The following is a 27,375-nucleotide window of genomic DNA, read 5'->3' on the forward strand; positions in this document are numbered from 1 at the left end:
TATGTTTTTTAATGTGAAGAAAACACAAAACACTTTAGATTGGAGCCTAAGCTGTATTTGAACCCTTTTTGAAATCAACCCACTTTGCTGCTATACATCTTGCAGCATCTGGTTTACAATTGGATTAGGCTTTAAAAAACATGAAAGGATGAGGAAGCAGTAATCAGTTCATTCATTTTCCAACAAGACATAGAAACAGTCCTTTCTCTGTCTGTATATGCAACAATTCAGAGCAGTTTTTAAAGGAACATATTTTTATATGATTGCACATTCTCCATTTTAAGCATGTCTATACCCAACAAGAGGTGAGAGAGCTGCTTGGTCGCTTAGATCTGGGGAACAGGACAAAAATGGGACAGAAGGGCTCCTCTGGATTATCCCGCGCAGTCTCTGCTTTTGGTATAGTAGGTAAGGCACGCCTGTTTATATATTTATTTATTATGAAGTGACTTGCATACATTTGAATATTATAGAGACTTTGTAAGTAGAGTTACCATATTTTTCCATGTATAACATGCCCCCATGTATAAGACACTCCCTATTTTTGGGGACTCAAAATTAAGAAAATGGGGGGAGATTGCCCCCATGTATAAAACTACCCCCCCTTCTTTAACATTATTTTTAGTAACAAAAACCCTAGTCTTATACACGGAAAAGTACGGTAATTCATGAAACCAGACACAAAATCCCATAACTCAAAGGGATTTTGACCCTCAGTTTGAATAAAGGTTCCTCAACCCTGCAATAAAACTACGGACAATTCAAGAAAAACTGTAAAAGGAAAACAGCAGCAAAGCATACTAAAATACCCTGTCCAATAAAAGCTATTGTGCCTAACAGTTAAAAAGCTAGACCTCAGCTGAATGTATTGTGTAGACCAGGCATAGGCAAACTCGGCCCTCCAGATGTTTTGGGACCACAACTCCCATCATTCCTGACCACTGGTCCTGTTAGCTAGGGATGATGGGAATTGTAGTCCCAAAACATCTGGAGGGCCAAGTTTGCTTATGCCTGGTGTAGAGTATTTGCCATCTGAGGCATTTCCACTGAAAAAACCCTATCCCCAGGAACCACTTGTCTAAGTTTTGAAGGTGGGAATATCTGAACTAGAGTCTTTGACAAAGATCTTAAAAAGCAGGTAGGCTCATATGGGAACGGTGGTTCTTGTATTTGCTGTTGTTCCTGCATGTACACACATGCAGCATTGTTACAACATGCAAAATGTCTCTGAATGTATATAAGTAAGAGTAACTAGCCAAAAGCCAGAATCCATAGTTGATGAGTAATTAAATGATTACTCCTAATAAAATTCAAAGAATGAAAAATTCACCTGGTCTCTACATCAAATATTACTGGGCAGAGGGAGAATCAGATTCTAGTAAGTAACTTGAAGTGGATGTGGTATTTTCTTATTCTGCTAGGCAGGGGTTCTTTTCCCTGCAGTGATGAAGTTTTTTCAAGTTGAAGTTAATAACGATGAAGTATAGACAAATCAGTCATTGTACAATCGTCACGTTGCAGTATCAGACATTGATATGGGTTTTTCGGTTTCCTTAGTTCACCCCGGCACTGACTTGATGAAATATGTGTCAAGAATCCAATAAATTATTTTGTAAGGAAAAGAAAAGAAAATCAAAAGCCAGCAACCACTTTCAAAAGCACATTTTAATTTATATCCTTGAATAATTTAGTTTACAATTTATAAGGAAATGCATGCTCATTTCATACACTTCTGTAAATTAAAGGAGATCCATTTGCACATTAGTTTTTTTTTAATCCAACTGCAGTTTTCTGAGGTGTTAGGAAATTCAACTTGAAATGGCATGTGCTTGATTTTAGCCGTCTAGTACTATATTGAATAAAATGACAGAAGTCATTCTTTCTGTCTTTTACAGGCTTTGTCAGATTTTTAGAAGGATACTACATTGTGCTAATTACAAAGAGAAGAAAGATGGCAGATATTGGAGGACATGCAATATATAAAATAGAAGATACAACTATGATATATATTCCAAATGACTCTGTACGAGTGACTCATCCTGATGAAGCAAGGTATATTATTCTTTTTCTCTTTCAGATAACATAATCATACACAGAAGACAAGGGTTAAGAGCACAGTGATATGCATGTCTACTCATAAGTTGGCATCCATGTGTCTTGGGAAACAATGGAGGAGTGGTTCTTTAGGGGTGAAGTCAATCCTTTGGAGAGTTACAGTGCCTGTAGAGACCAATAGGAGATAAACATGTTTCATAGAATCTGGGGCAGATGAAGGTGGCCAATTGTGCATCATGGTGTTTCCTCCTCTGGTCATTGCTGTGGATACACAATCTAACTGTCTTCAGGCATTGTGGTAATCTTCAAGGGATTCCCACACATTGGAATTGATGTTGCCAGCCTTCAAGTCTTGTTGCAGACATCTTTGTAATGCAGAGTTGGTCTGCCAACAAGCCAGCTGCCTGAAGCCAGCTTCCCGTAGGGCATGTCCTTAGGGATCCTGCCATCTTCCATTCTGTGGATATGAACAAGCCAGTGTGGATGTTGCTGAGAGGAGAGTGCAAACACGTTGGGAATGTAGGCTTGGGAGACTACATCTTTGTTTGAGACTTGTTCCTGCATTGTGATGCCCAAAATCTTCCTGATGCAGCAGATATGGAAGGCGTTGAGGCGCTGCTTCTGGTGGGTGTAAGTTGCCAACATCTCACTACCATAAATCAGCATGCTAACTATGCAATCCTGGTAGACCTTCATCTTGGTATTGGTTGTTAGCATCACATTTTCCTATACCCTTTTGGAGAGGTGAGCCACTGCTGTAGCTGCCTTACCAATACACTTCCCCAGCTCAGCATCAATGGAGATGTTGCTGGTTATGGTGGAGCTCAGGTAGACAAGATCGTCTACCATCTCAAATGTGTGGTCACCAATGCTGATGCATAGCCATGGGTTAATAGCACAGTGGTGTGTGTGTCTATTTAGAAGTAACTCATTGAATTCAGTGGAACTTACCATACTTTTCCATGTATTAGACGAGGTTATTTTTTTATTAAATTATGTTAAAAATTAGGGGTCGTCTTAATACACAGATAGTGCATAGCAGGGTCATGGGATTGGTTGCTGCCACAAACCGGAGATTGCCAGCGGCTATTGGTGACTGTGGCAAGGGCTGGTGTTGATTGTCTGTCGCTGATTGGTGTACGGACGATATATGGCTTTTGCGATGTGTGCAAGCGTCGTCGTAGGTCATGCGGGTGAGCTTAACAACTCTGGGCAATCCTCCCCAAAAAAGCTCAGCAACTAAAAAGTTCAACAACTATGGGCAATCTCCCCCCATTTTCTTAATTTGGAGTCTCCCAAAATAGTGGGTGTCTTATATACGGGCGTGTTATACATGGAAAAATACGGTACTCCAGGTAAGTTTGTGTAGGATTGCTGCCTCATTTCCTTACCTTTCAGAGCACTGGTGGGAAACCTTTGGCCAACACTGTTTTGGCCAAGAGACATCACTTGACATCGTATGAAGTCTAGTATTGTGGCTTGTCTTTATACTGGTGCATTGTCATTAACTAAAGTTTTGGTGCTTCCTTCTCTTTTATGACATTTTTCTAGGGCATGTGCAGCTGTCATATGTTCTCCTGGCATCTTCATTCTTATAGTGAGGATATGGTTTTGAGCTCACAAACCAATTTAAGAAATATTCAAAACATGTTCAGAGCTAATGAGAATGACTGACTGATAGGATGTTTAATTGTTGGTGGAGGGGCTAAAGCAGGCATCCCCAAACTGTGGCCCTCCAGATGTTTTGGCCTACAACTCCCATGATCCCTAGCTAACAGGACCAGTGGTCAGGGATGATGGGAATTGTAGTCCAAAACATCTGGAGGGCCGAAGTTTTGGGATGCCTGGGCTAAAGTATTGGGGCTATAATAAAACAAACCATTGCTTTATGAGAATATTGTCTTACTGTGTCTTTAGATACCTTCGAATATTTCAGAACGTGGACCTGTCTAGTAACTTTTATTTCAGGTATGTTTTTCATTTCAAATGATTATTAGAATGTTGAAATTGGTTCTTAATTATGGAACATCCAAGAATTCCTTCTCCATTATCTCTCTCACAATCCTGCGGAAGGAGAAAGATCTCTGAAGCACTTCCATTTAGAAACACTCACAGGCAACTTCTTATTTGTTAAAACAGAATGTGCTTGTTGCCCACCACTGCCCAGGTCCTAGGATCCTTCTGTTTTCATATGTGAAATTGTCTTAGCCATTCTTGCCTCTGGCTCCTTTCCCTGGTTGCCATTAAGTCCCCTTGATCACTTTTTCCAGGAGTTTGACCCCTGCAGTGGTGAAGGTGGAAGTTCCAAGGATCAGCGGGCACAATTGACCACTTATAAACTAATGATGGATGAACCCTTCCATCTCAATTTTTAGAAAGGGCCTCAGCTAAATCAAGTTATTTTTCTCCATGAAATTTGAAAATGACTAGTATTATTTCTGAGCCCATTCTGAAATTTGCACTCCTCTGCATTCCCAACCATTTCATTGAGAGTGTGACAGGAGCTAAGTCTTCCTCCTCCCACACACTAGAGCCCTGCCCCACCATCCCTTTTTCTTATCACAAAATGTACCTGGGTGAGATCTCCACTAGTCACTGCTGCCTAGGATCAGGGGCGGAGGAAGGGGGTGTGGTGGGGGTGGTCCGCCCCAGGTCTCACCACTGAAGGGTGTGATAAAATGCCAGGCAACACTCACCGTGGGGCCTGCAGCACACCTGAGCCACACGTCTCTCCTGGGAGAGACATGGTGGCTTGGGCACGCACAGACTCCAATGTTTCCCAAATGGTCTGCCCATTGCCTCTCCCTCAGCTGTAGGGCGGTCAAATGGGAGGAAGCAGGCAGACTCCGGAAGCCCCATGGAGCGTCCTGTCCCGGCTGGCCCTGACCCCGCAGGTGGCTAGCCCCACCCCTGGGTGCAGGACACACGTGCTGCCCCAGGCACCTGATCGGCTTGCTCTGCCGCTGCACAGAAAAACCAGTATCTTAGGTGCCAAGAACCATGGGGCATATACGGTAATCTCCAGCAATTGTGCTCCAAGTGTCCTGGAATACTACATTTCCTGAGATACCTAGTACCTAGGATGCTTTCATTTCAGTATTTCAGGCACGAGGATGGTGGAGATATTACAAAGAGGCCTCCGAAAAGGCTTAACTGCTTTGGGCAATGGGAAGGAAGAGTGAGGGACTGAGCTCATTATGAACCAAAGTTACAAGTTTTCAGTTTCAGCATTCCACTTAATAACAAAGCTGCAGGATTTTAGTAGTAGTAGTAGTAGTGGTGGTGGTGGTGGTAGTAGTTTTATTTTGTAAATGTCTGCACCCCGGGATTATCATTCTTACCTTGCATACCCAAGTCAGATCTGTTTTAATAAAAGTGTCTACTTTTGGGACTGGTTTGGAAGCTCCATCTTGTGCAAAACGCTGCAACTAGATTGATGGTAGGAACAGGCGACTGCCAGCACATGTCTCTGCTACTTAAAAGCTTGCACTGGCTATTCACGTGTTTATGGGCCAAGTTCAAGGTTCTTGTACTGTATCAATTTACAAGGCCCTTAATATCTTGAGTCCAGAGTACCTTAAGGACTTCCTGATTCCTTATATCCCTGCCCAGCCACTAAGAACTTGGGTGTGTGTGTGTCTCATTAGTGGTCCCCCATGGCTCAGATGCCCAGCTTATATCCACCAGTAGCTGCACATTTGGTATTGAGGACCCAGATGAGATCAGATAGGTGCCCTCCCTGTTGAACTTCAGTTGCTTGACAAAGACCTTTCCATTTCAGCATGCATTTTAATGAAGTTTATGTTTTTATGATTAATTTTAATAGGTCTTATCCACTGCATGCTATTTTGTAATCTTTATGCACACTGCTCATGTGATAAAGCAGTATATAAATAGCTGAAATATTAAACAAGTAAACGTTTGTATTTTGCCCTGCCTCCAAAGGATCTCTCAAGGTACATAATAAAGTTATTCCCTTTTATAACCACAGCAGCCCTCTTAAGCTCTGATGATGAGGGACTAGACATGGTCACTCAGGTTGTGTCTTGACTGAGAAAGAGCTCAGGTTCTGCCCACTACACCGCACTGACCCTTCTGTACCATATTGGATTAGGCCCACCCAAGGCATATGTAGAAGCCATAACACCTGAAGGTAGCCTGTTTTGCATTTGAGCAACTGTGGACCTGTATCCTGAATTATGTCAGAAGTGCCTCTACCATTGTATTATTTTTTTATCCTGATTTCAGCTACAGCTATGATCTATCCCACTCTCTTCAGTATAACCTTACAGTTCTGAGGATGCCTCTTGACACACTAAAGGCAGAAACAACTCGAACGAGGCAGGAGAGTTTTGATATTTTTGAAGATGAGGGACTTGCAACTCACGGTGGAAGTGGTGAGTGTGACTTAAATAGAAATAAGCCATCAGGCATATATTTGGAATTATTTCAACAGCAGAAACATCTAGCTCTTTGTTATTGATTGTTGTAGTGTTGTAACAGCTCCAAATTAATGAAAGATTACATAAAGGGCCAATTACAGCTAGTGGAGTTGGTTTTTTATGTTTTTGACCAAGACAATGTCTATAAATGATTAATTGTTTATTTTGGTAAGTTAAATTGTAACTCAGGAGAATAATTGGACTTGCTGAATTTTTTTTGACAATTTATTATTCAACTAATTTGAAGGTTTGACAGATACAAATTTATACATAAAGCATTAATCTGTCTTCCGTAGCATTTAAATAGTGTTAATAGCTACTGCTGTTTTGTTCAACAGTGCCAAATACTGATGGGAAAATAGAGTAGTGCTGTTTTATCTTGTTTGAATTATAGTGTTTGGGAGCACTCATGAACTTAAGCCAAAGCCTTTCATATTTTATTGTTTTTGGATCAGCAATGAAAATTTAATTTGTTTGTTAAATTTAAGTTATAGGAAAAGAGAGGGATAAGTTACTGAAGGAAAAAAGTGGAGAATTTGGGTCCTGTTTAGACATTCTTAATTTGTATCTGTGGAGGGGCTGCCTGTACAGGCCTCCACCTGCAACCTTTGCATGTTGAGTGGGACGGGTTAAAGGGGGATTATCAGTGCATATGGCCAAAAATGGTTACAATTCTTCTCTAGGTACCATTTTGCAAAGAGGATTGCAAGCATGTTTGGTCAAATCCGAGTTCAATTTCCCTTCACGTTTCCCGTCAGTATGAGAATGTTGGGGTGGGGGTGGGGGGGTAGCGCCAGCAGGTATTGCCCGACAACCCCTCCACAGTTAAAGTTTGAGAGTGCATGAATAGGGTGTTGGTTTTTTGTCATAGCTCCCATCTCATCGTGAATGGAGTGAGCATGAGAAGCACTCAATGTCGGCTATCCTGGAATCTTAAGAATCATTAATAATAATTAGATGAAGTATCGCTCATGTGGGCAGTTTATAAAACTCCTACCATTCTGGGGTGGGGGGGAGCATATATAACAACTCTCATTCTATAATGTTTGAAGGAAATCTGGATTTCCTGTTTGCCTCTTATTACATCGCCCTGGGATCTTTGGATAAAGTAAGATATATAAATTGAATAAATAATAAAATTAATAATAATTTATTCAATATAAATTGAATAAATAATAAAATTAATAATAGTCCCTTTTATAATGATTTAAGGCAATATCTTATAACCCCATATTTATCTCAGTTTAGTTCCCGACTAAGAGAACGGCAGGCAGCGTATTTGCTAAACAAGCCCACTGGGAAAATATCCTTCTCGGTGGCTAAATTCCTCTTCCTGGTGCTCAAGTGTCGAAAACGTATAATTGAATGCCTTGATGTGGGTTATCTGTAGGAGGTTCAGTAGCGCGGTCATACTTCATTTATGTATCCCTCCAATGCCTTCAGTTTTATATTTTTATATTTGTTTTGAGAAATGTTTTTCTTTCTGACTATCGCTCGAATAAAGTATTTTGATTTGATTTTAATTTGAATAATAGTATTGGGGAACGGAGTTTCCTGAGAGTGGCTTGAGCTCCTGCTCCCGTTTCACCTTTACAAGACATAGACTGTAGTTGTAGTATATGACTAAAGTACAGTAGAGCCCTGCTACACCGGTCCAAAGATTTGTGTAGTCAAGCATCCAGTTTCCAACAATGGTCAGCCAGAGACTATTGGCATTGTTTCTGTTTCCTCCTGTCCGCGATAACAGTGCAGAATCTCAGGGGTGAGAGCATTCAAAATCAGTGATTATGAAAAAGATCTTTGTTCACTGTTTAAGATAGAAAAAGATAGATTATTGCCTAAATACGTATGTAATTGATTTGAGTTGGGAACAATCAGCCTGATTAAAATCCACATTGAGCACACATACTTACTTTTTTGGTTGCAATTATTTTTCAGGTGTTTTTGGAATTTGCAGTGAACCTTATAGGAAATATGTGTGGAATGGTAAACTGCTTGACATAGTCAAAACCACGGTTCATCGAGACTGGTTGTTGTATATTATTCATGGATTTTGTGGCCAGTCAAGTATCCTCCTACTGTTGGTGATTTATGTTTACTACAGTAACAGCAAATTGAAATTATAGAAAGAGAAATGAATTATGGTAACGTACAATATAGTTGTTTTTCAGTGTCTTCGGACATGCTGATTAAACCCATTCACAAATTAATTGCCTAGTTCCTTTTTAAAGGATCTCTCTTGGATCTAATTGCTGTGAAAAGGGGACATGAGTTTTCAGTTTTCATCTGCTGCATAGATAATGAAACACAATGAAGGAAAATTCTTATTCCAAGCATGCATGTTACGAGAAATCGTGCCTGGGCTAGTATTGCCAGTGAAGAAATAAGGGCTTGATAATAGCTTAATTTACCTATCACAGTGACCATGTATTTAACTAGCTCCACTGTGAAGTCAGGTCTCAATAGGATAATTGAACAGACTAATTTAGGGGCAGATAGCTGGAAACACAAAAGAGTAGAATTACTATAAAAAACATTAGTTGAAAACAGCTCCAAAATGTGCAACAGAGGGATCAAATAGAATGTACACTGAAGCAAATGACTCTTTATTTGTTATTTTTGAATTGCAACTATAAATATCCTGTGTAAAATATTATTTCAATTTGTAGTAGCCTTCACTTGTAGCTCCATATGTGTAAGATTGAAAATTGCATATATTTCTAAACATAAATCACGTTGCATGTGAGCACAGGGCATGTATCTTCCAAAGCTCCCTCGTACACCCACACGATTATCAAGGATTTTATTTGTAGTTCTGAAGCTTGATGCTCAACGTTATATCACAAATGGAATTTTTGCATAACTATATGTTTAGTATTTGGTTCTTAGATTCTTTTTTAGTTCAATATATATAAAACATTCTGGAAATAATATGTTTTCATTCAGCATTGGTTTTAGAAGGTCATCTAGCCTTAGCATAAATAGTCTTTCTGAAGTAGCCACGGCTACCGTGTACGTTCATTAAGGACATTTATGAAAGAGCATTGAAAGGGGATTTGCTTTTTTATCTTTCAATTTTATTGCAAAAACCCTCATTTCTTGTTTGAGAAGATGCATGGGACTACAAGTCTGTGGCAAAAGTGGTAAGCTGATATTCTAGTACCACAGTCAGGGCTGCTTAATGTTTGAGAGTTCTCATATCTGCTTGAAATAACTCTTTGTCCAAATAAAGTAATCCAAAATAGTTAATATCCATTTCTTTTGCTTTTGTTTTCAATATTGTTGTTCAAAATGGAAGCCCTGCTGATGACGATATATTAAAATAATAGAAGGTACTCTTCATCTGCTTCAAAACAAGTTACAAAAAGGCACTGAGAGTAGGTGTATTTATGTATATGCCAGGACTAAGGGAAAATTCAAGAGAAATAAGCTAAATAAATAATATAAACATCTGTAATCCTTAACCTGGCTTCCAAGAGCTGCTCATTTATGGTCGTCCAGTGTACGTCACCCTGATAGCTAGAAGATCAAGTAAATTTGCTGGGACACGGTTTCTAAAGAGAGGAGCAAACTGTGAGGTAAAAAAGATCATTATCTGTTTTTTTTCACTGTGTGGGTTTCATGAAGACATGTTATTGCTATATAGAGAATAAGATTTAAATCCTTTGGCTTTGTAGCATGTGTATTTTGCCTCATTTGGGCAATGATCCAAGCAAATCTAAAACTTGTAAATCTTGGTATTTTTGAGGATGACATTTATAGTTAAAAATTCATGTGGTGTATTTAATGTGCTTAATTTTTTTTAATGTAAAATACTGGAAACCCTTGGGCATTAGTGAGTGTCCTTGAATTCAGTGGTCTAATTTACCATATATATTTTCTAGACTTTGTTGTGCAATTACAGGCATGCTACAATTTTCTAATCACATTGTGCATGTTCGCATAGGAACATGCCTACTTTTGCCTATCGGTGCAACTGCCATTGGCAAGTAGCCCTAAGGGAACATGACCCTCAGATGAAAATTGTTTCCCATTCCTGAAATAGACTTACAAGCCAGTTGTATACCCAGGATCCTTATTCTCAAGTGGACGTTTCAGATGATGATTGGATTCCATGTGAACATCAAGGTCTAGGGGATTATTCAGAATTGTCTGACCTTAGTTCTTTTTGTTGCCTAGAGACACTGCTTACCTATATATAGGTAAGGGAACAAAACATCTGGGACAAGATTAAGCATATTTCAGTAATTAAATTCCTTAGGCTTACACCAGGCAGCCTCCTAGTACACTCATGGGTCTCTGGTTTGACGCAGCTATGGATTTAGGCTGTTCAACCTGAAAATGTTTTTGTAGAAGAAAGCAATACTAAAATTAATAGGGCATTCTTCCAAACAAATTTGTTTAGGTCTGGAGTTAAAAACCTTAAAGTTGGATTAAGAACAAGTGCATTTGTTCAGCACTCCTTTAACTAAAATAAGTCTGATGAATGGGTGGTATAAATGTGACTTATGAGGATGCAGCTGAAAATGTGATGTCATGGCTTTTTTTTGGTACAGGGAGATGTAGCTAATGAAGTAGAAACTGAACAAATACTCTATGATGCTTCAGTGATGTCATTTTCTGCTGGAAGCTATTCATCTTATGTCCAAGTGCGGGGTTCTGTCCCTCTCTATTGGTCTCAGGACATTTCAACAATGATGCCTAAGCCACCAATCACATGTGTGTATACAATATGTTATCTTAGAACTTGTACAGATGCCTACTGTCAAATCACTAGCTCTCATTAATCTGTTCCATTGGACGCAGGGAATGTAAATGTTGTCCTTCCAAGTCACAGACAAGAGAAGGGTTTTTTTTTTTTTTTGGTGCACATGCATAGAAATTGTAGGTGAAAAGCAAGTAACAGGGCATAGCAGGGTGTCAACTAGGTATCTCTTTTAATGTCTAGCTTGATCAGACATCTATTCCAAGGTCTATTCCTTGGACCTGTTTGGGCTCCACTATTCAGTCCCTAAACTAGGTCTGATTTTTCAACTTAAGGCGGTTTTGCATAGGGTTTTCTCCTGTTCCCCCTACACACACCTGCCCCCAGTTTGCAGCCTGGCAATAAAATTACAAGGATTGTAGAATCACAATTGTCCCCTACCTTTGGAATTATTTGCCCAACATTTCCTTACCTTGTGCTTCCATAAGTCTTGCTAGTTTTCATTTTCATTTTATCATTTTAAATGGGAGTTCCATTTTCTTTTTTTCTTTTTCTTTTTTTACTGTCCCTTAACAGTCACAGGTCAGGAATGAATATATATTTAGCAAAAGGCTAGCAGGCAAAGAATTTCATCAGTCTGAAATCAATCAAAATGTCTTTCTCCCTACGTTGTAATTTATTTACAAGTTTATTAAGCTTGCTAAAACTTCATAATGTGTGCTTGACACAGTAGTCAAATGCTCCCTCTCCTATGCCAGCCTGAATATTTTTGGAGACTGCTAAAACTTGGCACGTTTAGTGGTGCAATTCCTAATAACAAACTACTTTATTCACAATCCACCTAATAATAGTAGTTCCTTTTTCTAGTGGATCAGGCTGACCCCTATGCACGTGCAGCTGCTCTTCATTTTGATCAGATGCTCCAGAGGTTTGGCTCCCCTATCATAATTTTGAATCTTGTAAAGGTAAGGCATGGTTTTATCTTCATTTATTTGCGACATTCATTAAGCTAATGAACTTTTCATATATTCATTTCCTTGTGTTCATTTCTCAGAGAGAGACTATTGAAATCAAGATGTTGCCTCTTAGAAGAGCAGTGTTTAACACTTAAGACGCAAAGTAGGTTTAGTGATAAGTTAGTGCATACATTGATACACAAGCTTTTGAAGTTAACAGGCTTCATGAAAAATATATCTGGGAACGCAGCTTCCACCTTCGATTTTAATTTGCAGATAATTATATCTTACTGCTTTTATTATTATACTGTGAAGAATATTGCTTTATGTATTCTAATTGCTTGAACATTCTCGAGGAAAGGCATTTGGATCCAAGCTACATTCACTGAAGATTCCACTGCCTTCTGTTGGTTTAGAAAGAATGCTGATTCTCTCCCTATTCCTTCTTCTAGTCCCCATGAAGCCCATTTATAGGGGGCGAGTAGGCTTTAGACCACTTTTGAGGTGTCAGTAAGTTCCTTTTCCTTATAACTTATCAGTGAGCCAGTTCTTCCCACTGAAGTGCTTAAAATGCAGTGGGATAAGCTGTTGAACTGTCACATGAAATAAAGACTTTTGTGCCCTTTGTAGGTTTCAGCTATGCCCTTAGGTATGAAAAGTGCTTGGAGCAGCGGGTAATTCTCCTTTTACTGCTTCTTCTTTACATCAGCGGGGGAAGATCGGCTTCCGTTTTTAAGTCTCACCCCCGTTCCAAATTAAAAGTCAATTAAAAAATTTTTAGGTCCTTTTACTCACAGTTCCCAATCTTTTCAGTCCTTCTTTAAAAAGTATCCAGCGCTCTCCACCTCCGGTTCGGAGCTTCTCTCCGCGAGGGCAACGATCATGCTCAAGATGGCCCCCACGACTACAACCTTTCCTGCACCGGCGCTCTTATTAGGGCATACCGGCGAGCTAGGGAGTCGGAATTGGGGCTCCGCTGAGCATTTGCCCCAGTGACGCTCGACACTGGGTTCTATGGGGTGCAGCGTCGCTCCCGCTGCTTCCCCCCCCCTCGCAAAGACGGGCTGCCTCGGAGCTCGAAGCAAACCCCACCGGACGGCGCTGGCGCTAGACCGGAAGCAGGGAAAGGAAGCTTGCTGCCTAAGCAATTCCAAGGATTTAAAAAAAAAAAAATTCTCCCCCAGAGGCAGGGCAAAGGGGGAGAACTGTATTAAGGCTGGAAAACCCCTGCAAACAGTGGAATCTAAAGAGACAAGCCCCTCCCCCTCCATTCCGAAAGCGGCAACCCGGACATAACAGCAAGCGGACGGGGAGGACATAAAAGAAATAGTGGAATGGACTTTTAGAGGAATGGACTTAATGCATCCAGTTGGCAGAAATCGGTACAGTCACAATTGGTGACCACTTCCTGTTATTCAAGTTCTGCTCTGTCCTTGAAGAGTTGGTGAAAATGTCAACAATGGACTATGCACCTGGTTTCCAGAGAAAAGTCATGAGACTCTTGTGGGAAATAAAAATCAGCATGGATAAGACTCAACAGCAAATGGAAATAATAAATCAGGATGTACAGAAACAGGATATAAGTGAATCAACAGTAAAAGAGGAGGATAGGACACATGAATCGAACCATAATTCAATCAAAGAAGACGAGGATGGTGCAGATATGCAAGAGGAGAAAGATCAAATTGGGATTTGGAATACCCCCCCCTTTTGAAGGGGTGGAACAAGAGCTGTTTGAGGAGAAGAAAACGCACAAGGAAAACAATGTGCAAACAAGATGGGAACATTGGGGGGAGGCCAGAGACATTTGGGTTGTAAAATATGTTAAGAAAGGGGAGGGATGAAGGAGGATGGAATATATATTATTTACTAGGATGGATAAAAAGGGATTGAAAACTGGATTGCTGACTTTGGAACTTGTTGGAATGGAAGGGAATAGCCGTGATCGGGGGAGGAGGAGGGAAAATTGAGAATAATCGATAAATTAAAGATTGGGAAGGTAAAAAGGATTTAAAATATAAGGATGCCCTTGGAAGAAAATTGTGGCAAGGGAGGGAACAAAATTGTATGTTTGTTAGAATTAGGATGTAATAGTAATTGGTAGCATCAGAAAGATGGTTTAGGCAAGATGATTTGTAACGGTTGGGTGCTTTCCCCCACTTGTCGGTCGTCCCCGGGCTGGGGGCTCCTGGTGGCAGAGGGGGCTTCTGGGGTGGGGGGGACGGGGAGGGGGGAGGGATCCAATTGGAAAAAGAATCACTTCCTTGCCTCTTTCCGTCCTCTGGGACTCTTCGTGGCAGGAGGGGTTCTGGGGGACGGGAGAGGGAGGAGGTGAGAATTGGGAATAAAAGAGAAATTATTAAAGAATATGGATAGTATAGTAATATAAGATTGGAAAGATTAAAAATAGAATGAGGACTATGATAAGAAAACTGTAAAATATGATTCAAAAATGAAAATCAGATAGAGGGGAGATCGGGGAAGCCCACATAAAAACAATGTTTATGGAAAAATGATTAGTTAATAATATTTTTCTTTTATCTTTTTCTTTTTCTTATTTTTTCTTCTTCTTTTTTTTTTCTTTCTTTTTTCTTTTCTTTTTTTTTTTTTGAGTGTGTATTAAGATTGAATAGATGGTTGGATGGATACCCACTTGCGTCCCTCCTGCAAACCTGGAGCCTCTTTGTGGCAGGGGGGGGTTTCCTGGGGTGGGAGGGAGGAGTGGGGAGAAATCCAATCATAAAATGAACCACTGCGAATGCCCGTTTTCCAGGGGATCCTCTTGTGGGAGGAGAGGGCTCTTGGAGGGTGGACAGAAGTAGGTGGAAAATATGTTATGTTTGTTTCTGTATTTTGAGTGTGTGTGTGTGTTTTACTATGCAAAAATCAATAAAATATCATTAAAAAAAAAAAAAGAAAAGTGCTTGGAGCATTTATGAAAGGTAAAAAAGTAAAGGACCCCTGGACGGTTAAGTCCAGTCAAAGGCGACTATGGAGTGCAACACTCTTCTCGCTTCAGGCCAAGAGAGCTGGCGTTTGTCCACAGACAGCTTTCTGGGTCATGTGGCCAGCATGACTAAACCGCTAATGGCGCACAGAGGACCGTGACGAGTGCTAGAGTGCACGGAAACACCATTTACTTTCCCACTGCAGTGGTACCTATTTATTTACTTGCATTGGTATGCTTTCAAACTGCTAGGTTGGCAGAAGCTGGGACAGAGCAATGGGAGCTCACCCCGTCGTGCGGATTCGAACCACCGACCTTCTGATTGGCAAGCCCAAGAGGCTCCGTGGTTTAGACCACTGTGCCACCTGTGTCCTAGCATTTATGTAGCACAGTTCTTGGATATCTTTATCCTGTTTGCAAACAGATGGTACAAATCCCCCATCCTTGTGAAACCAGCCTCCTCTCCTCTTCCAAAACTCTAAATGTCTGCAAGTGCCACATGTACACTATCTACAGACCATCTGCAGTGTTTGACAGCCTTCAACAAATGATGCATAGACATAACTCAGTGAGTGCTGATGTGAGGGAGAATTGTGCTCTGAGGAAGCTTGCATGGTTCACTGCACTCTTCCCTTGAAGACCAATCCAACTTTCAATCCAAGTCTTAAAAGTAAAATTGGAGTCCTAATCCACCCCCATTCATGATGTGTGTAGTATTTTTAGGCATTGTGTGGCAGTGTTTTATATTTGTAGTTGTAAGCACTTCTGCTAGAACTCAGTGGCTAGCATAATTGTGGTATCCAAATAAAGACAGTAAAAATAATGCAAAAGTCATATTGGAAAGTGAGGGCTCATTCTCAAACCAGCACAACTCTGACAGCTCTTTTAGGCAAAATCTGTCTAAAACTACTTCATTAGAGAGTACAGTAGAAATATTCTCTTTTTTTGCTCTTCCCAACAGTAAGGTAAAGGTAAAGGGGCCCCTGACCATCAGGTCCAGTCGTGTCCAACTCTGGGGTTGCGGCGCTCATCTCGCTCTATAGGCCGAGGGAGCCGGCGTTTGTCCGCAGACAGCTTCCGGGTCATGTGGCCAGCATGACAAAGCTGCTTCTGGCGAACCAGAGCAGCACAGGGAAACGCCGTTTACCTTCCCGCCGGAGCGGTCCCTATTTATCTACTTGCACTTTGATGTGCTTTTGAACTGCTAGGTGGGCAGGAGCTGGGACCGAGCAACGGGAGCTCACCCCGTTGCAGGGGTTCGAACCGCCGACCTTCTGATCAGCAAGCCCTAGACTCTGTGGATTAACCCACAGCGCCACCTAAAGCATATAATACATTTTGCATTTTCTTTCCCACCTTAATAATAATAACAATAAGAATTTATTTATTTATTTATTTATTATTTATATCCCGCTCATCTGACTGGGTTTCCCCAGCCACTCTGGGGGGCTCCCAACAGAATACTAAAAACATGATGAAACATCAAACATTAAAAACTTCCCTAAACAGGACTGCTTTCAGATGTCTTAATTTACAAAATATCCTTTTGATCTGTGTAGAGCATAAATTGGACTGAAGGAGCTGTGTCTTGGGAATAAAATAAACCAGGCTACCAAAATAGCTAATTTGTTTTCACTTGCATTGTTCCAGGGCTCTTTCAGAACAGCTGTCAACAGCCAATTCAACACTCCAAAATGCATTTGCCTAACAGAATATGCAAGTCCCATAAGAGTCTTTCAACATCCCTCTTTCTCCATCTCTGTCAGCTTCTATTAGTAGATTCTCCTGGGAGAAAAATAATATTAGTACCATTATTTCAATATATTGTAAAGCTAAGTTAAACAGATATATGTGAGGCTCTACATGAGGCTCCTAAACACAACAGGGCATAGCCAAAGGGAAATTTAATGTGTATAGAGGTGAGCAATTTTTAACAACCAAGTTTTTAGTGCTTGAGTTCAAACATAGTTGTAAAAGACTGATGTAGGAAAAAGGGCAACTAGTAAAATGTTTCTCTAGTTGCCAAGACTGTGTTGCTCTAGAAGGAGCTAAATCTTAGGAACGTCTGTGTATCTGAAGAAGTGTGCATGCATGCACACGTAAGCTCATACCAATGACAAACTTAGTTGGCTTCTAAGGTGCTACTGGAAGGAATTTTTTTATTTTGTTTCAACTACGTCAGACCAACACGGCTACCTACTTGTAACTTAGGAACTTCTGTAACATTCTAGGTAAAAATATTTCAGGATACCTTTACAGAAGTTTGAAACTCTATAGCATTTCAAGAAGAAGTTGAAAAAATCCAAACCAGAGTTGTGCTAGCTTTCCTTCCCTGCATCTGAAGGAGGAGGGGTGCCATAAAGAATGACTAAGCTGGTTATCGGCAGGAACTTTTCATCTTGAGAGGATAAAACTGGAAAAGATGTAAGGCGACTCTCTGATCAGTGTCAGCCACTGGCAGCAATGTTTCTACCACACTCCAAAATCCCTCATGGGATGGTCAATAGAATCACTGAGTGCATAGCATCTGTGCATCGTTACTTAGCGTATCGTTGATTGGCTGCCTAGATAGACACATTTTCTAGGCAGTGCAGTCACGGGCAGATTACACGCACATAGCATGCTCAGAGCATTAGGGTGGAAGCAATAGACAGTAGGGACAAGAGTTGATGATTCATATGTGATTCTTTAAATTGCTGTGCCCAGCTTGTAGAGGAGAACGTGGACCCAAGCCAGGTGCTTCTTGTCATAGCTCTTTAGAAACTGGAAGAGATGGGGGAAAGTGGCAGATGAGACCAAAAGATACATTATAATGATGAAAACAGCTGGAAAATAGGAAAGCAACAGATGGAAGAAGTTTTCAAGCTTTCATCAAAATATTAATACAAATTCTCTTTATAAGACTAGGTGCTTGCATGTGGGTATGCTAACTCAGCATTATAAAATAGATCTTAAGTCTTTTGGAAAGCAGATACTTTATTTAGTACTTGATATTCTTGAAAGCAAATGACACCTAAGGAATAAAAATCCACTTTTCTGTTTAGACAATTCCCTTGTCTCATTTATACTTTCCTTCTGGTGCTGGTCATTCAGCCTTAGTATGTTAAATATGTCAAGCATTTGCTGTATTTTAAGAAAAGCTATCCAGACATCCAGCCCTACCTAGTACATCCTGAATTGTGGCAAATCTTTATGTCTGTTGTATACAAAGAACAAGAGCAGTAAACTTTTCTATATTTCAAGTCTATCCTTGGAAAAGGGTAACTTGACTCATATTTTGTTATGCATATTTTAAATTGCACATCATTTAAATTATTATAATTATTCCAGTACCTGAACTTTCATATATTAGTTTTTGCCTCTGCAGTTCTTGTATTATGACCTACTAGTCATAGAAAAGATGTGATAAATAGTGTGTGCTATTTATAATGGACTGATTGGTGCAGCCCTATTAAAAAGCTTTGAGCGAAAGGCCTGCTGAATAATACCATGGCTTGATTAAGCCAGATGCTGTTCTTCAGTATTGTATCAGTGTATATTATTGTTATTTACCCCCTTGGGTTAAAATGACCATGATGGTCAAAACAACAACAATAAATAATAATAATAATAATAATAATAATAATAATAATAATAAATTTTTATTTATACCCCGCCCTCTCCAGTCAAACCGGGCTCATGGCGGCTGACACCAGTAAAATTACAATAAGACCCGGATTAAAATACAATTTCAATTAAAAAATTTAAAATGCAGCCTCATTTTAAAGTAACCCAAATCAAAACCATAAGGGAGGAAAACATAGGGGTCAGACTGAGTCCAGCCCAAAGGCCAGGCGGAACAGCTCCGTCTTGCAGGCCCTGCGGAAAGATGTCAAATCCCGCAGGGCCCTGGTCTCCTGTGTGAGAGCGTTCCACCAAGTCAGGGCCAGTACTGAAAAAGCCCTGGCCCTACTTGAGACAAGTCTCAACAATAATAATCAATGCAGAAGAAGAGTATCCCAAATGGTAAACATAGACCAGCCTTTGCCCATTAAGTGCAAACTGAGTTGACTATATAGGCTTTGTATGCCTTAGTGTCTTGCATGGGCTTATTAGGGGCAGAAAGTTGACTGCCCTATGCATGCATTTGTTATCAGGATGAGAGGGACAATTTTTCCCCAAAAATCTCCTTGATCCCTGTGCCACTGACAGAAGATGCTGCTAGATCAAAAAGCCTTCTGTCAGAAAAAGGACATCATTTGCAAACAACTTGGGATGATGAGGCAAATATATCTCCTTAGAAAACATTCTGCAAATAATACTGGGAATGTTTTTTTAAAGGTACAAAAGAAGAAGAAAGGTTTACACTGACAGCATTTTGTAACATATGTTTTAGGTGCATAATTCAGAGCTTGCTCTGCATTTTTGAATACAATACTTGTTAAAATGTCTACAGTGGAACTCATGATTACATGAAAATGATGAAAAAGTATATCCCTAATTACTTCTCCTTTCCACATCACGTTAAACAAGCAAATGCATTTTTTTTAAAAAAACCTCATTGATCTGAAGAGAACTTCCAAATACTTGAATTAGAAAGCCTCTCTCGTTGATTAGCAATTGATTCAATGCTTCCTCACATGAACAGGATATTTCCCCTTCCCCCTACGCACAAGTGGTAAGAGAGCATTAATTTTAACAATCTAGCATTGAGCACCCACAGGGAGACACATTTTCAGCCACACTACAGAAGCCCTGTGAATTGATTCACATGGCAGAGTCATGTGAGCCAGGATACACAGTATAGTTCTAAACTCAATCTAAAAATACAAGAGCGACAATGATTTTGTTCCCTCTTATGTCTAATGTTGTTTACAACAGCCTCGTGCTTGGCTTCTTAAAGGCCATTTTGAATTGGGGTGTGTGTGTGTGTTTACGTTTTAGTCGTTGGATTTCTACAATTGAAACTCTGGCATTTCCTGAAATGTGCAACAATGGTGAAGTAAGCACAAAAAAGAAATTTAAAAACCTATTTGAAAGTGTTACTAATTATGGATATTATCTAGTCTTGGATGGTGAAGAGGATTTTTGATAAAGACCAACCTCTTGAAAATCACACTAAGTTAGTAATTCAGTATATTTTTATATCAGAAGCACTGCAAGTTTGACTAACTACACAATAGTTGTATATTCAAATATAAATTTTGCATTTCCTTTGTTTCTTTTACAAGTTCAAGTATGGATAAATTTAATTTACTGAATTGTTTCATAAAACATGCTTCCTCTAACATTTGTATGGAGAAATGTTTTAACTATGGGTTGAATACAATGACTGTGAGAGTGGAAAGCATCTGGGAATGCAGTGGAGGCTGTTGCACTAGGGCTACTGGGCACAGAGCCGCCAAGAAGAATCTGAAACAATTTATAAATATCCCCAGTCTCAAAACAATAAACTTTTTCCTGCCCCACAGACATTTTATACTTTCATTTGAATGTAGAGCAGTTCCTGGAGATACTTATTTCAGTCTCCTGTTCTCTGGCCAAACAACTCTCTGCACCACTTAGCCAATCCCAATCACAGAGTATTGCAATAGGTAAGAATTTCCTTCTGTGTGTCGCCAGGAATTATTTAATGGAAATTTGCAGTACAGTGGAACCTCAGTTTACAACTACCTCTGTTTATGAACACCTCCGTTTATGAACGCCATGGATCCGGAAGTGTTTACATCTGGGTTCTGCAGCGCCGGATGCGCAGATTACTTCTGCGCAGAAGCGCTCTATCGGCACTTCACGCACACACAAAAGTGTGCCTTCGGGGAGCGAATGCCTCCGTGGAATGGATTGCGTTCGTAAACCGAGGTTCCACTGTATAGCTCTTGGCCTTAAAATAAATTTACGTTGCAATAGGACTACTAGTTTCAACCTTGGGTGGTTACAGAGGCCTTTTATTCACCCACTGAGGGACATAGAAGGTAAGAGAAGACAGCTTCCCAAAACGTTATGGTTGTCTAATAGGATGTGCCATTTCTGCCCTCAACACCAGGTTAAAAGGTCTGAGAAGAGGACTGCTGTTCTGCTTCTGCCACCTCTACAAAACACTTCATTTGCCTTTTAGTTTGGAAGGGACAGTCAGGCTTTCTCCTTGGTCCCAATTATCTAGAGGACTTTCCTTAATAGGACTTGAAAAAAATCTGTCTGAAAAAAATATTATGACTATGCTTCTGAAATTCCACCTCTCAAAATTATTTATTTTTTTCCTTTGCTTTCTACAGACTCAGGCTGGTGACTCTGAATGTGGAAAGGAGCTAGTCTCCATACCAGTTCTAGTCTTTCTTCAGCTTGTTTTATCTCGAAATCATTGGCATTATAGACATCGAAAGCATTGCCTTTATAGACACTTTGTATTTTTATGATATTAGATCATTTCAGAAGGGAACTAAAAGAAAGTATAAACCTACATATTAGTCATTCTGGATACTGACATTTACTTCCATTGGCCTAGTTCATGTGGCACAGTAAGCCAAGCTATAATAATAATAATAATAATAATAATTTTATTTATACCCCGCCCTTCCCAGTCAAGACCAGGCAAAACAACAAAAATATCAAAACAAGCATAAAAGAAACAATTCAATTAAAATACAGATTAAATACAATGTTAAAATTCAATTTTAAAATGGGAATCTACAAGTGGAACCTCATTTAAATATCTGTAGGATAAAACCTTAGGGGAGGGTAACACCGGGGTCAGACTGAGTCAGTCCTAAGGCCAAGCGGAACAGCTCTGTCTTGCAGGCCCTACGGAAAGATGACAACTCCCGCTGGGCCCTAGTCTCCTGAGAGAGAGCGTTCCACCAGGTCGGGGCTAGTACTGAGAAGGCCCTGGTCCTGGTCGAGGCTATGGCTTACCAGGACCTAAATAATTGGGCAGGCTTCTGGAGAGAAGCTCACAGTCACTTGTTTTCCCCTGGTCCTTTGTGTTCCTACGCCAGGCATCCCCAACCTGTGGCCCTCCAGATGTTTTGGCCTACAACTCCTATGATCCCTAGCTAACAGGACCGGTGGTCAGGGATGATGGGAATTGTAGTCCAAAACATCTGGAGGGCTGAAGGTTGAGGGTGCCTGTTCTACGCTGTGCTGAGCTAAGCCGAGGCTTGATTAAACAATACCCCAGCCAAAGAGCCTATTCAGCAGCTGGGCTTTCATAGCTGGAGTCAGTCAGGCACCCTGCCCTCCCAGGCCAGGTGGAACAAGGCCTGCAGGCCAGGGAGCAGGTCTTCCAAGATTCACAGCCAAGGTGGAAGATCTAAGCTGTGGAAAGGATAATCCTTGAGTTTGTGGTTATATACACCAGACTTGGCTGGTATACAGGCTTACAAGGGGCTTCTGAGTAGACATGCATAGGACTGCCTAGGATGTGACATTAGTTGTGTGTTATTTTTACAGTTTGTTTTCTGTAAAACAAAAGCCATATATTTGCAAATGCCATTTGGGTTTGGGGTTAGAATATGGAATTAAAGTCCAGCTCGTTACACTTGTTTCAGATGGAAAGCTCAAGATAATGAGGGTTAAATAGGTGAGATTGCTATTTTCATATACTCTTCTTGCCACAATAGTGTTTCCACCCTGTGAGTGGGTGAGGAGCACATGGGAAGTTGTAATAACTTTGCATGTCTAATAGGCCCATACATTTGTCAGAACTCAGGATTTCCCCAAAGTGTAGCTGACATTTCTTATACTACTTGGACTTCTATTTCTCAATGCAACATTATCACTTGAAGTCAATGGAGAAAGCGAGTAGCTTAATACTTAAGGAGTATTAAGGAGATAATTTCTTCCTAGCCCCATGCAACCTAGTCCCTCATCACAGAGGTACACCTGGCACCTTCATTACATATTTTCCATTGTACCCTAAATACACACCTATTCACCTTGACTTTTGACACTTGATACCTATATTTTAGGACCACCCAGTTATTTTGAATGCCATCTGTTCCAACTGTTTTTAATACTGTATTTTAAGCATGTCCTGGGATCTTATGATGAAAGGCAGATGCATACTCTAAAAAATAATAACATATGCTAAACAATAGTGACTCTTCTTTTTTTGCATTGATACATGCCCTCACAAGATCCCAGGACCTTGCCTTTTTAATTGAGTGAAATGAACAGATTTTTCTGTCAATTTGAGACAGTGATTCTCTTCATTATCTTGCATCTGTGATGATCCCCAGAAAGGGCTGCCTACACTTTGTGGGGGCAGAAATAAATCCTACCCTGCTGTATCATTTTTTGTTCAGAGTTAACATTACTTGGCGTATGTACTACCATGATCAGTTATTTTTTCCCTTTTGAAGGAACGTGAAAAACGGAAACATGAAAGGATATTGAGTGAAGAGCTCGTTGCTGCCGTGACCTACCTCAATCAGTTTCTACCTCCTGAACATGCAATTGTATATATTCCATGGGACATGGCCAAATATACAAAGAGGTGCGTGTTTTATTACTAGAGCAGCACATGACTCCAGATGTTAGTTGGGACAGAGGGAACTTTGTCATAACTCTCTTCAGGGTGCGTCTTTTGTGGGCCTGGAGATGAAGTTCCATTTTTATATTGTTCATGTAGTGTATCATGGGAATGTAAATGAACTGTGAGTCATTTGTGTTAATTGGTACTGTTTGGAAATCAAGCCAGCCAGCCCTGCATTTCAGAGGCTTTTTGCTTAGACTTTAAAGCACTTCATGGGTGGAATTCAACATTGTGCTATTACAAATGTTCAGTCTGTGCAAGTATTTCAGCTTATCCCCCCTTTAGTGTTATACAACAGCTATATTGTGGTATACCCTGCTCCCCATAGAATAGAATAGAATAGAATAGAATAGAATAGAATAGAATAGAATACTTCATTGTCATTGTACATAGTACAACGAAATTGAACCTTGTAAACTGGCAGCCATCTTGTAACTGTTGCCCACAGCACTTTCTCAAAATTCCAACTGTGTCAGATAGTGCAAAAAGGACTGTGAGTAGTTTTACATGAGTAAAACTAGCAGAGTTGTTTGATTGTTTGTGATCCCTTCTTCTGGAGATGCTGTAACAGGAATGGGAAATCTCTGGCCCCCCAGATGTTGTTGCACTAACTCCTGTCATGGTGTCTGTGGCTGATTAGAGTTACCAGTTCCCCATCCCTTTTCTATAAAGATGATTTTGCCACAGAGAAATGGAAGTAGTTAACAGGTTATGCTTTTATTGATAGTGTGTTGCTATCTTCTTTTTAAACTTTGGTTAACATTGCTTAGGGATACAATGCATGCAGAGTGCAGAAGAGGCTGGTGTTTATTGAAGTTATTATATATATATATATATATATATATATATATATATATATATATATATATATTTTCTTACACAAGGGTAAATACAAACATGTCTTCAGTGTTTTTGCTTTTTTCCCCATCTAGCAAACTATGTAACGTCCTTGACAGGCTGAGCGTTATTGCAGAAAATGTAGTGAAGAAAACTGGGTTCTTTGTAAATCGTCCTGCTTCCTACTGCAGTGTCTTGCGCCCAGATGAAAAGTATGTATGTGGGAGAATGCTCTTTTGTGTATAATTATTTTAAAAGATTTTTAAAAAGTAGTTTGAAATCCACAATCATTTATTACTGATGTAGATCAAATAGAAAAGTATACTCCAGATATTTCATAACAACAAGGGGTAATCAATCTCTTTGTTTGTCATACAATAGTGTTTTATTATTTGCGTTGTGAGCAAATCTCCTATACCTTTAATTTTATGCTTTCTTGCTTTCCTGGGAGATGATAAACAGTTCTAAGAACATTAATTGAAGGTTATTTGTAAGCAGAAGTCAGCTAAGATTTTCTGGCTGCTTCAAGAACACCAATTTTATGGCCCTTTTTTGTAGTATAGTAAGCCAAAAGTTCAAATCTCATTATTGTGTTTATTCATTACAACTATAACCCACCTTTCTTATATGGAACTCAAAGCAGCATGCAAGTGGTTTCCAAATGGTTTTCAAGCCATGCACAGACTAGATCCTGACCTGCTTGTCATAGCTGCTGTATCCTGTGCTTTTGAACCTTGCCCCAAGTTCCAAATGAATAACTAGTATGAACTAATTAGGAAATACATGCAGTAGTTTATCATGTATAGTGGGTTTCTCTGGGTGATTTTTAAATCTTGGCAGCTATCTTGCCCCCTCTAAACTCAAAAGCCAGTTGAGCACTGAGTGCTGTTAGTTGAAGTCTTATTGCAATATTTGTTAAAACACAGTGCTGTTGTATGCTGTGGATTGTCTCGGAAGTCACCTAGGTTTCACTAATGCCAATTTTGTGAAGTCCACCAGGATACTAAGGTTCCAGTCCAAAGAAAGCTCATCATGTTTAAGTCCCATGGAAAACAATAAGAAAAATTACTTGGATCTTAATTGTTCCATTAAATGGCACTTAAGTGTGACTAACTAGCTTTGATTCATGGTTGAAGAGTTCTGATTATTCCAGGGGGTAATTTTTATAATTTCCCTGGTCAATTGTTTTTAAATCTATGGCACTATTAGTGTGCTATTTGAAACTACCTACCTTTGTAACATGTGATAGTTTGTCATTTCTAGGTAGACAGAGGACTTCCTTAATTACTCATTTATTAATAAAACATCACATGGAAGGAGAAGAGAAATCTGAATTAAATCTTGCAGCCCAGCTCCTAAAAAGGAGCTCTCCTCAAGCTGCTTTAGAGAAAAACAGCAGTTGACTGTTGAAAGAAGTAAAGAAGTACTTACACAGAAACAATTTGTTGCTGTTGTTACAATTTATATACCACTCTTCATCTGAAGATCTCAGGGCGGTTCACAAAGATTAAAACCACCGGTTCACAAATTGCAAGACCATCAATAGAATCTGATGATAAGTTACTGTAAACCATGGCTAGGGAACTTGTGGCCCTCCAAGTGTTTTTGAACTCCAGCGTCCATCAGCCCCACCCAGCATAGTCACTGGTCGGGATTGGTAGGAGTTGTTGCCAAGCAACATCTGGAGGGCCACAGGTTCTTTATCCCTGCTAGGAATGATAGGAATGCAAATGGTATTTTATCATGTAGCAAGATCTGCCCCACATAGTTTATCCCCTGGGTGATTTGATAGGCTATATCTTCCCAATACAAAACTGGTTTCTGTATATTTTATCAAAATTAATGTTGGTGGTGTACACGTTAACACAGTTTTGCTGTTGCTCATTTCTTACTTGTTTCAATTGGCTCTGAGTAGTAGTCACTAAGATAATGACCAACAAAGGTCTGTACAGTTAAAGCTATGGTTTTCCCAGTAGTGATGTATGGAAGTGAGAGCTGGACCATAAAGAAGGCTGATCACCAAAAAACTGATGCTTTTGAATTATGGTGCTGGAGGAGACTCTTGAGAGTCCCATGGATTGCAAGAAGATCAAACCTATCCATTCTTAAGGAAATCAGCCCTGAGTGTTCACTGGAAGGACAGATCCTGAGGCCGAGGCTCCACTTCATGAGAAGAGAAGACTCCCTGGAAAAGACCCTGATGTTGGGAAAGATGGAGGGCACAATGACAAGGGGACAACAGAGGATGAGATGGCTGGACAGTGTTCTCGAAGCTACCAACATGAGTTTGACCAAACTGTGGGAGGCAGTGGAAGACAGGAGTACCTGGCGTGCTCTGGTCCATGGGGTCACAAAGAGTCGGTCACAACGACTAAATGACTAAACAACAAAGATGATTTATTCTTCATGGAGCAGATACTGTAGCACAAGAGGCAAAATACAAATCTTGTGTAACAAAAAAGACTGCACTTGTTATGCTTGATTTTTCATTACAATTTACAAATTAATTTGAGACTGCTTACACAGTTATTGATCTACCACATACAATTGCCTGATTCGACTTAATATATTTTTATGTATTATTCAATGGTGTATAAGCCATTAATATTAAAGGGTATTTTTTAATATTTAACAGGCAATTCATTTATGTTGGGATGTAATGAAACCTGTTTATGGGGAACCATTTGTCTTGAGGCTTGAACGTATATTCCATTACAAAGTATACAGAATAATTTATATGCTAATGGAAATTAACTATGTGGAAAGTACTTCCTTCAGGTGAAGTGTTGGTAACAATTTTCTTGAGTGAACTGCTTTATTCCAAAGAAGAAAACTTCCTACCCAAATTGGGCATTTTAGTATTGTAATATCAGCCTTGGCTTCCCATACAAGGTTCAAACAAGATTAGTAGCATTTTCTCTTCC

At 39.9% G+C, this 27,375-nt stretch overlaps 1 protein-coding gene across 1 annotated transcript in view; it reads left to right on the forward strand.

Moving 5' to 3' along the window:
• The window catches only part of FIG4 (FIG4 phosphoinositide 5-phosphatase), a 62,252-nt gene that overhangs the window by 8,556 nt on the left and 26,321 nt on the right, over positions 1-27,375 (forward strand). Inside the window, exons 3-12 of the mRNA XM_035109255.3 lie at positions 285-408; positions 1,896-2,052; positions 3,973-4,023; positions 6,304-6,452; positions 8,436-8,564; positions 9,975-10,075; positions 11,054-11,216; positions 12,070-12,167; positions 23,442-23,575; positions 24,547-24,663. Of these exons, the coding sequence (XP_034965146.1) occupies positions 285-408; positions 1,896-2,052; positions 3,973-4,023; positions 6,304-6,452; positions 8,436-8,564; positions 9,975-10,075; positions 11,054-11,216; positions 12,070-12,167; positions 23,442-23,575; positions 24,547-24,663 (1,223 nt within the window). The remainder of the gene's footprint in view (positions 1-284; positions 409-1,895; positions 2,053-3,972; positions 4,024-6,303; positions 6,453-8,435; positions 8,565-9,974; positions 10,076-11,053; positions 11,217-12,069; positions 12,168-23,441; positions 23,576-24,546; positions 24,664-27,375) is intronic.

Source organism: Zootoca vivipara, chromosome 3, assembly GCF_965207765.1.
Source record: "Zootoca vivipara chromosome 3, rZooViv2.hap1.1, whole genome shotgun sequence".
Taxonomy (NCBI): Eukaryota; Metazoa; Chordata; class Lepidosauria; order Squamata; family Lacertidae; genus Zootoca; species Zootoca vivipara.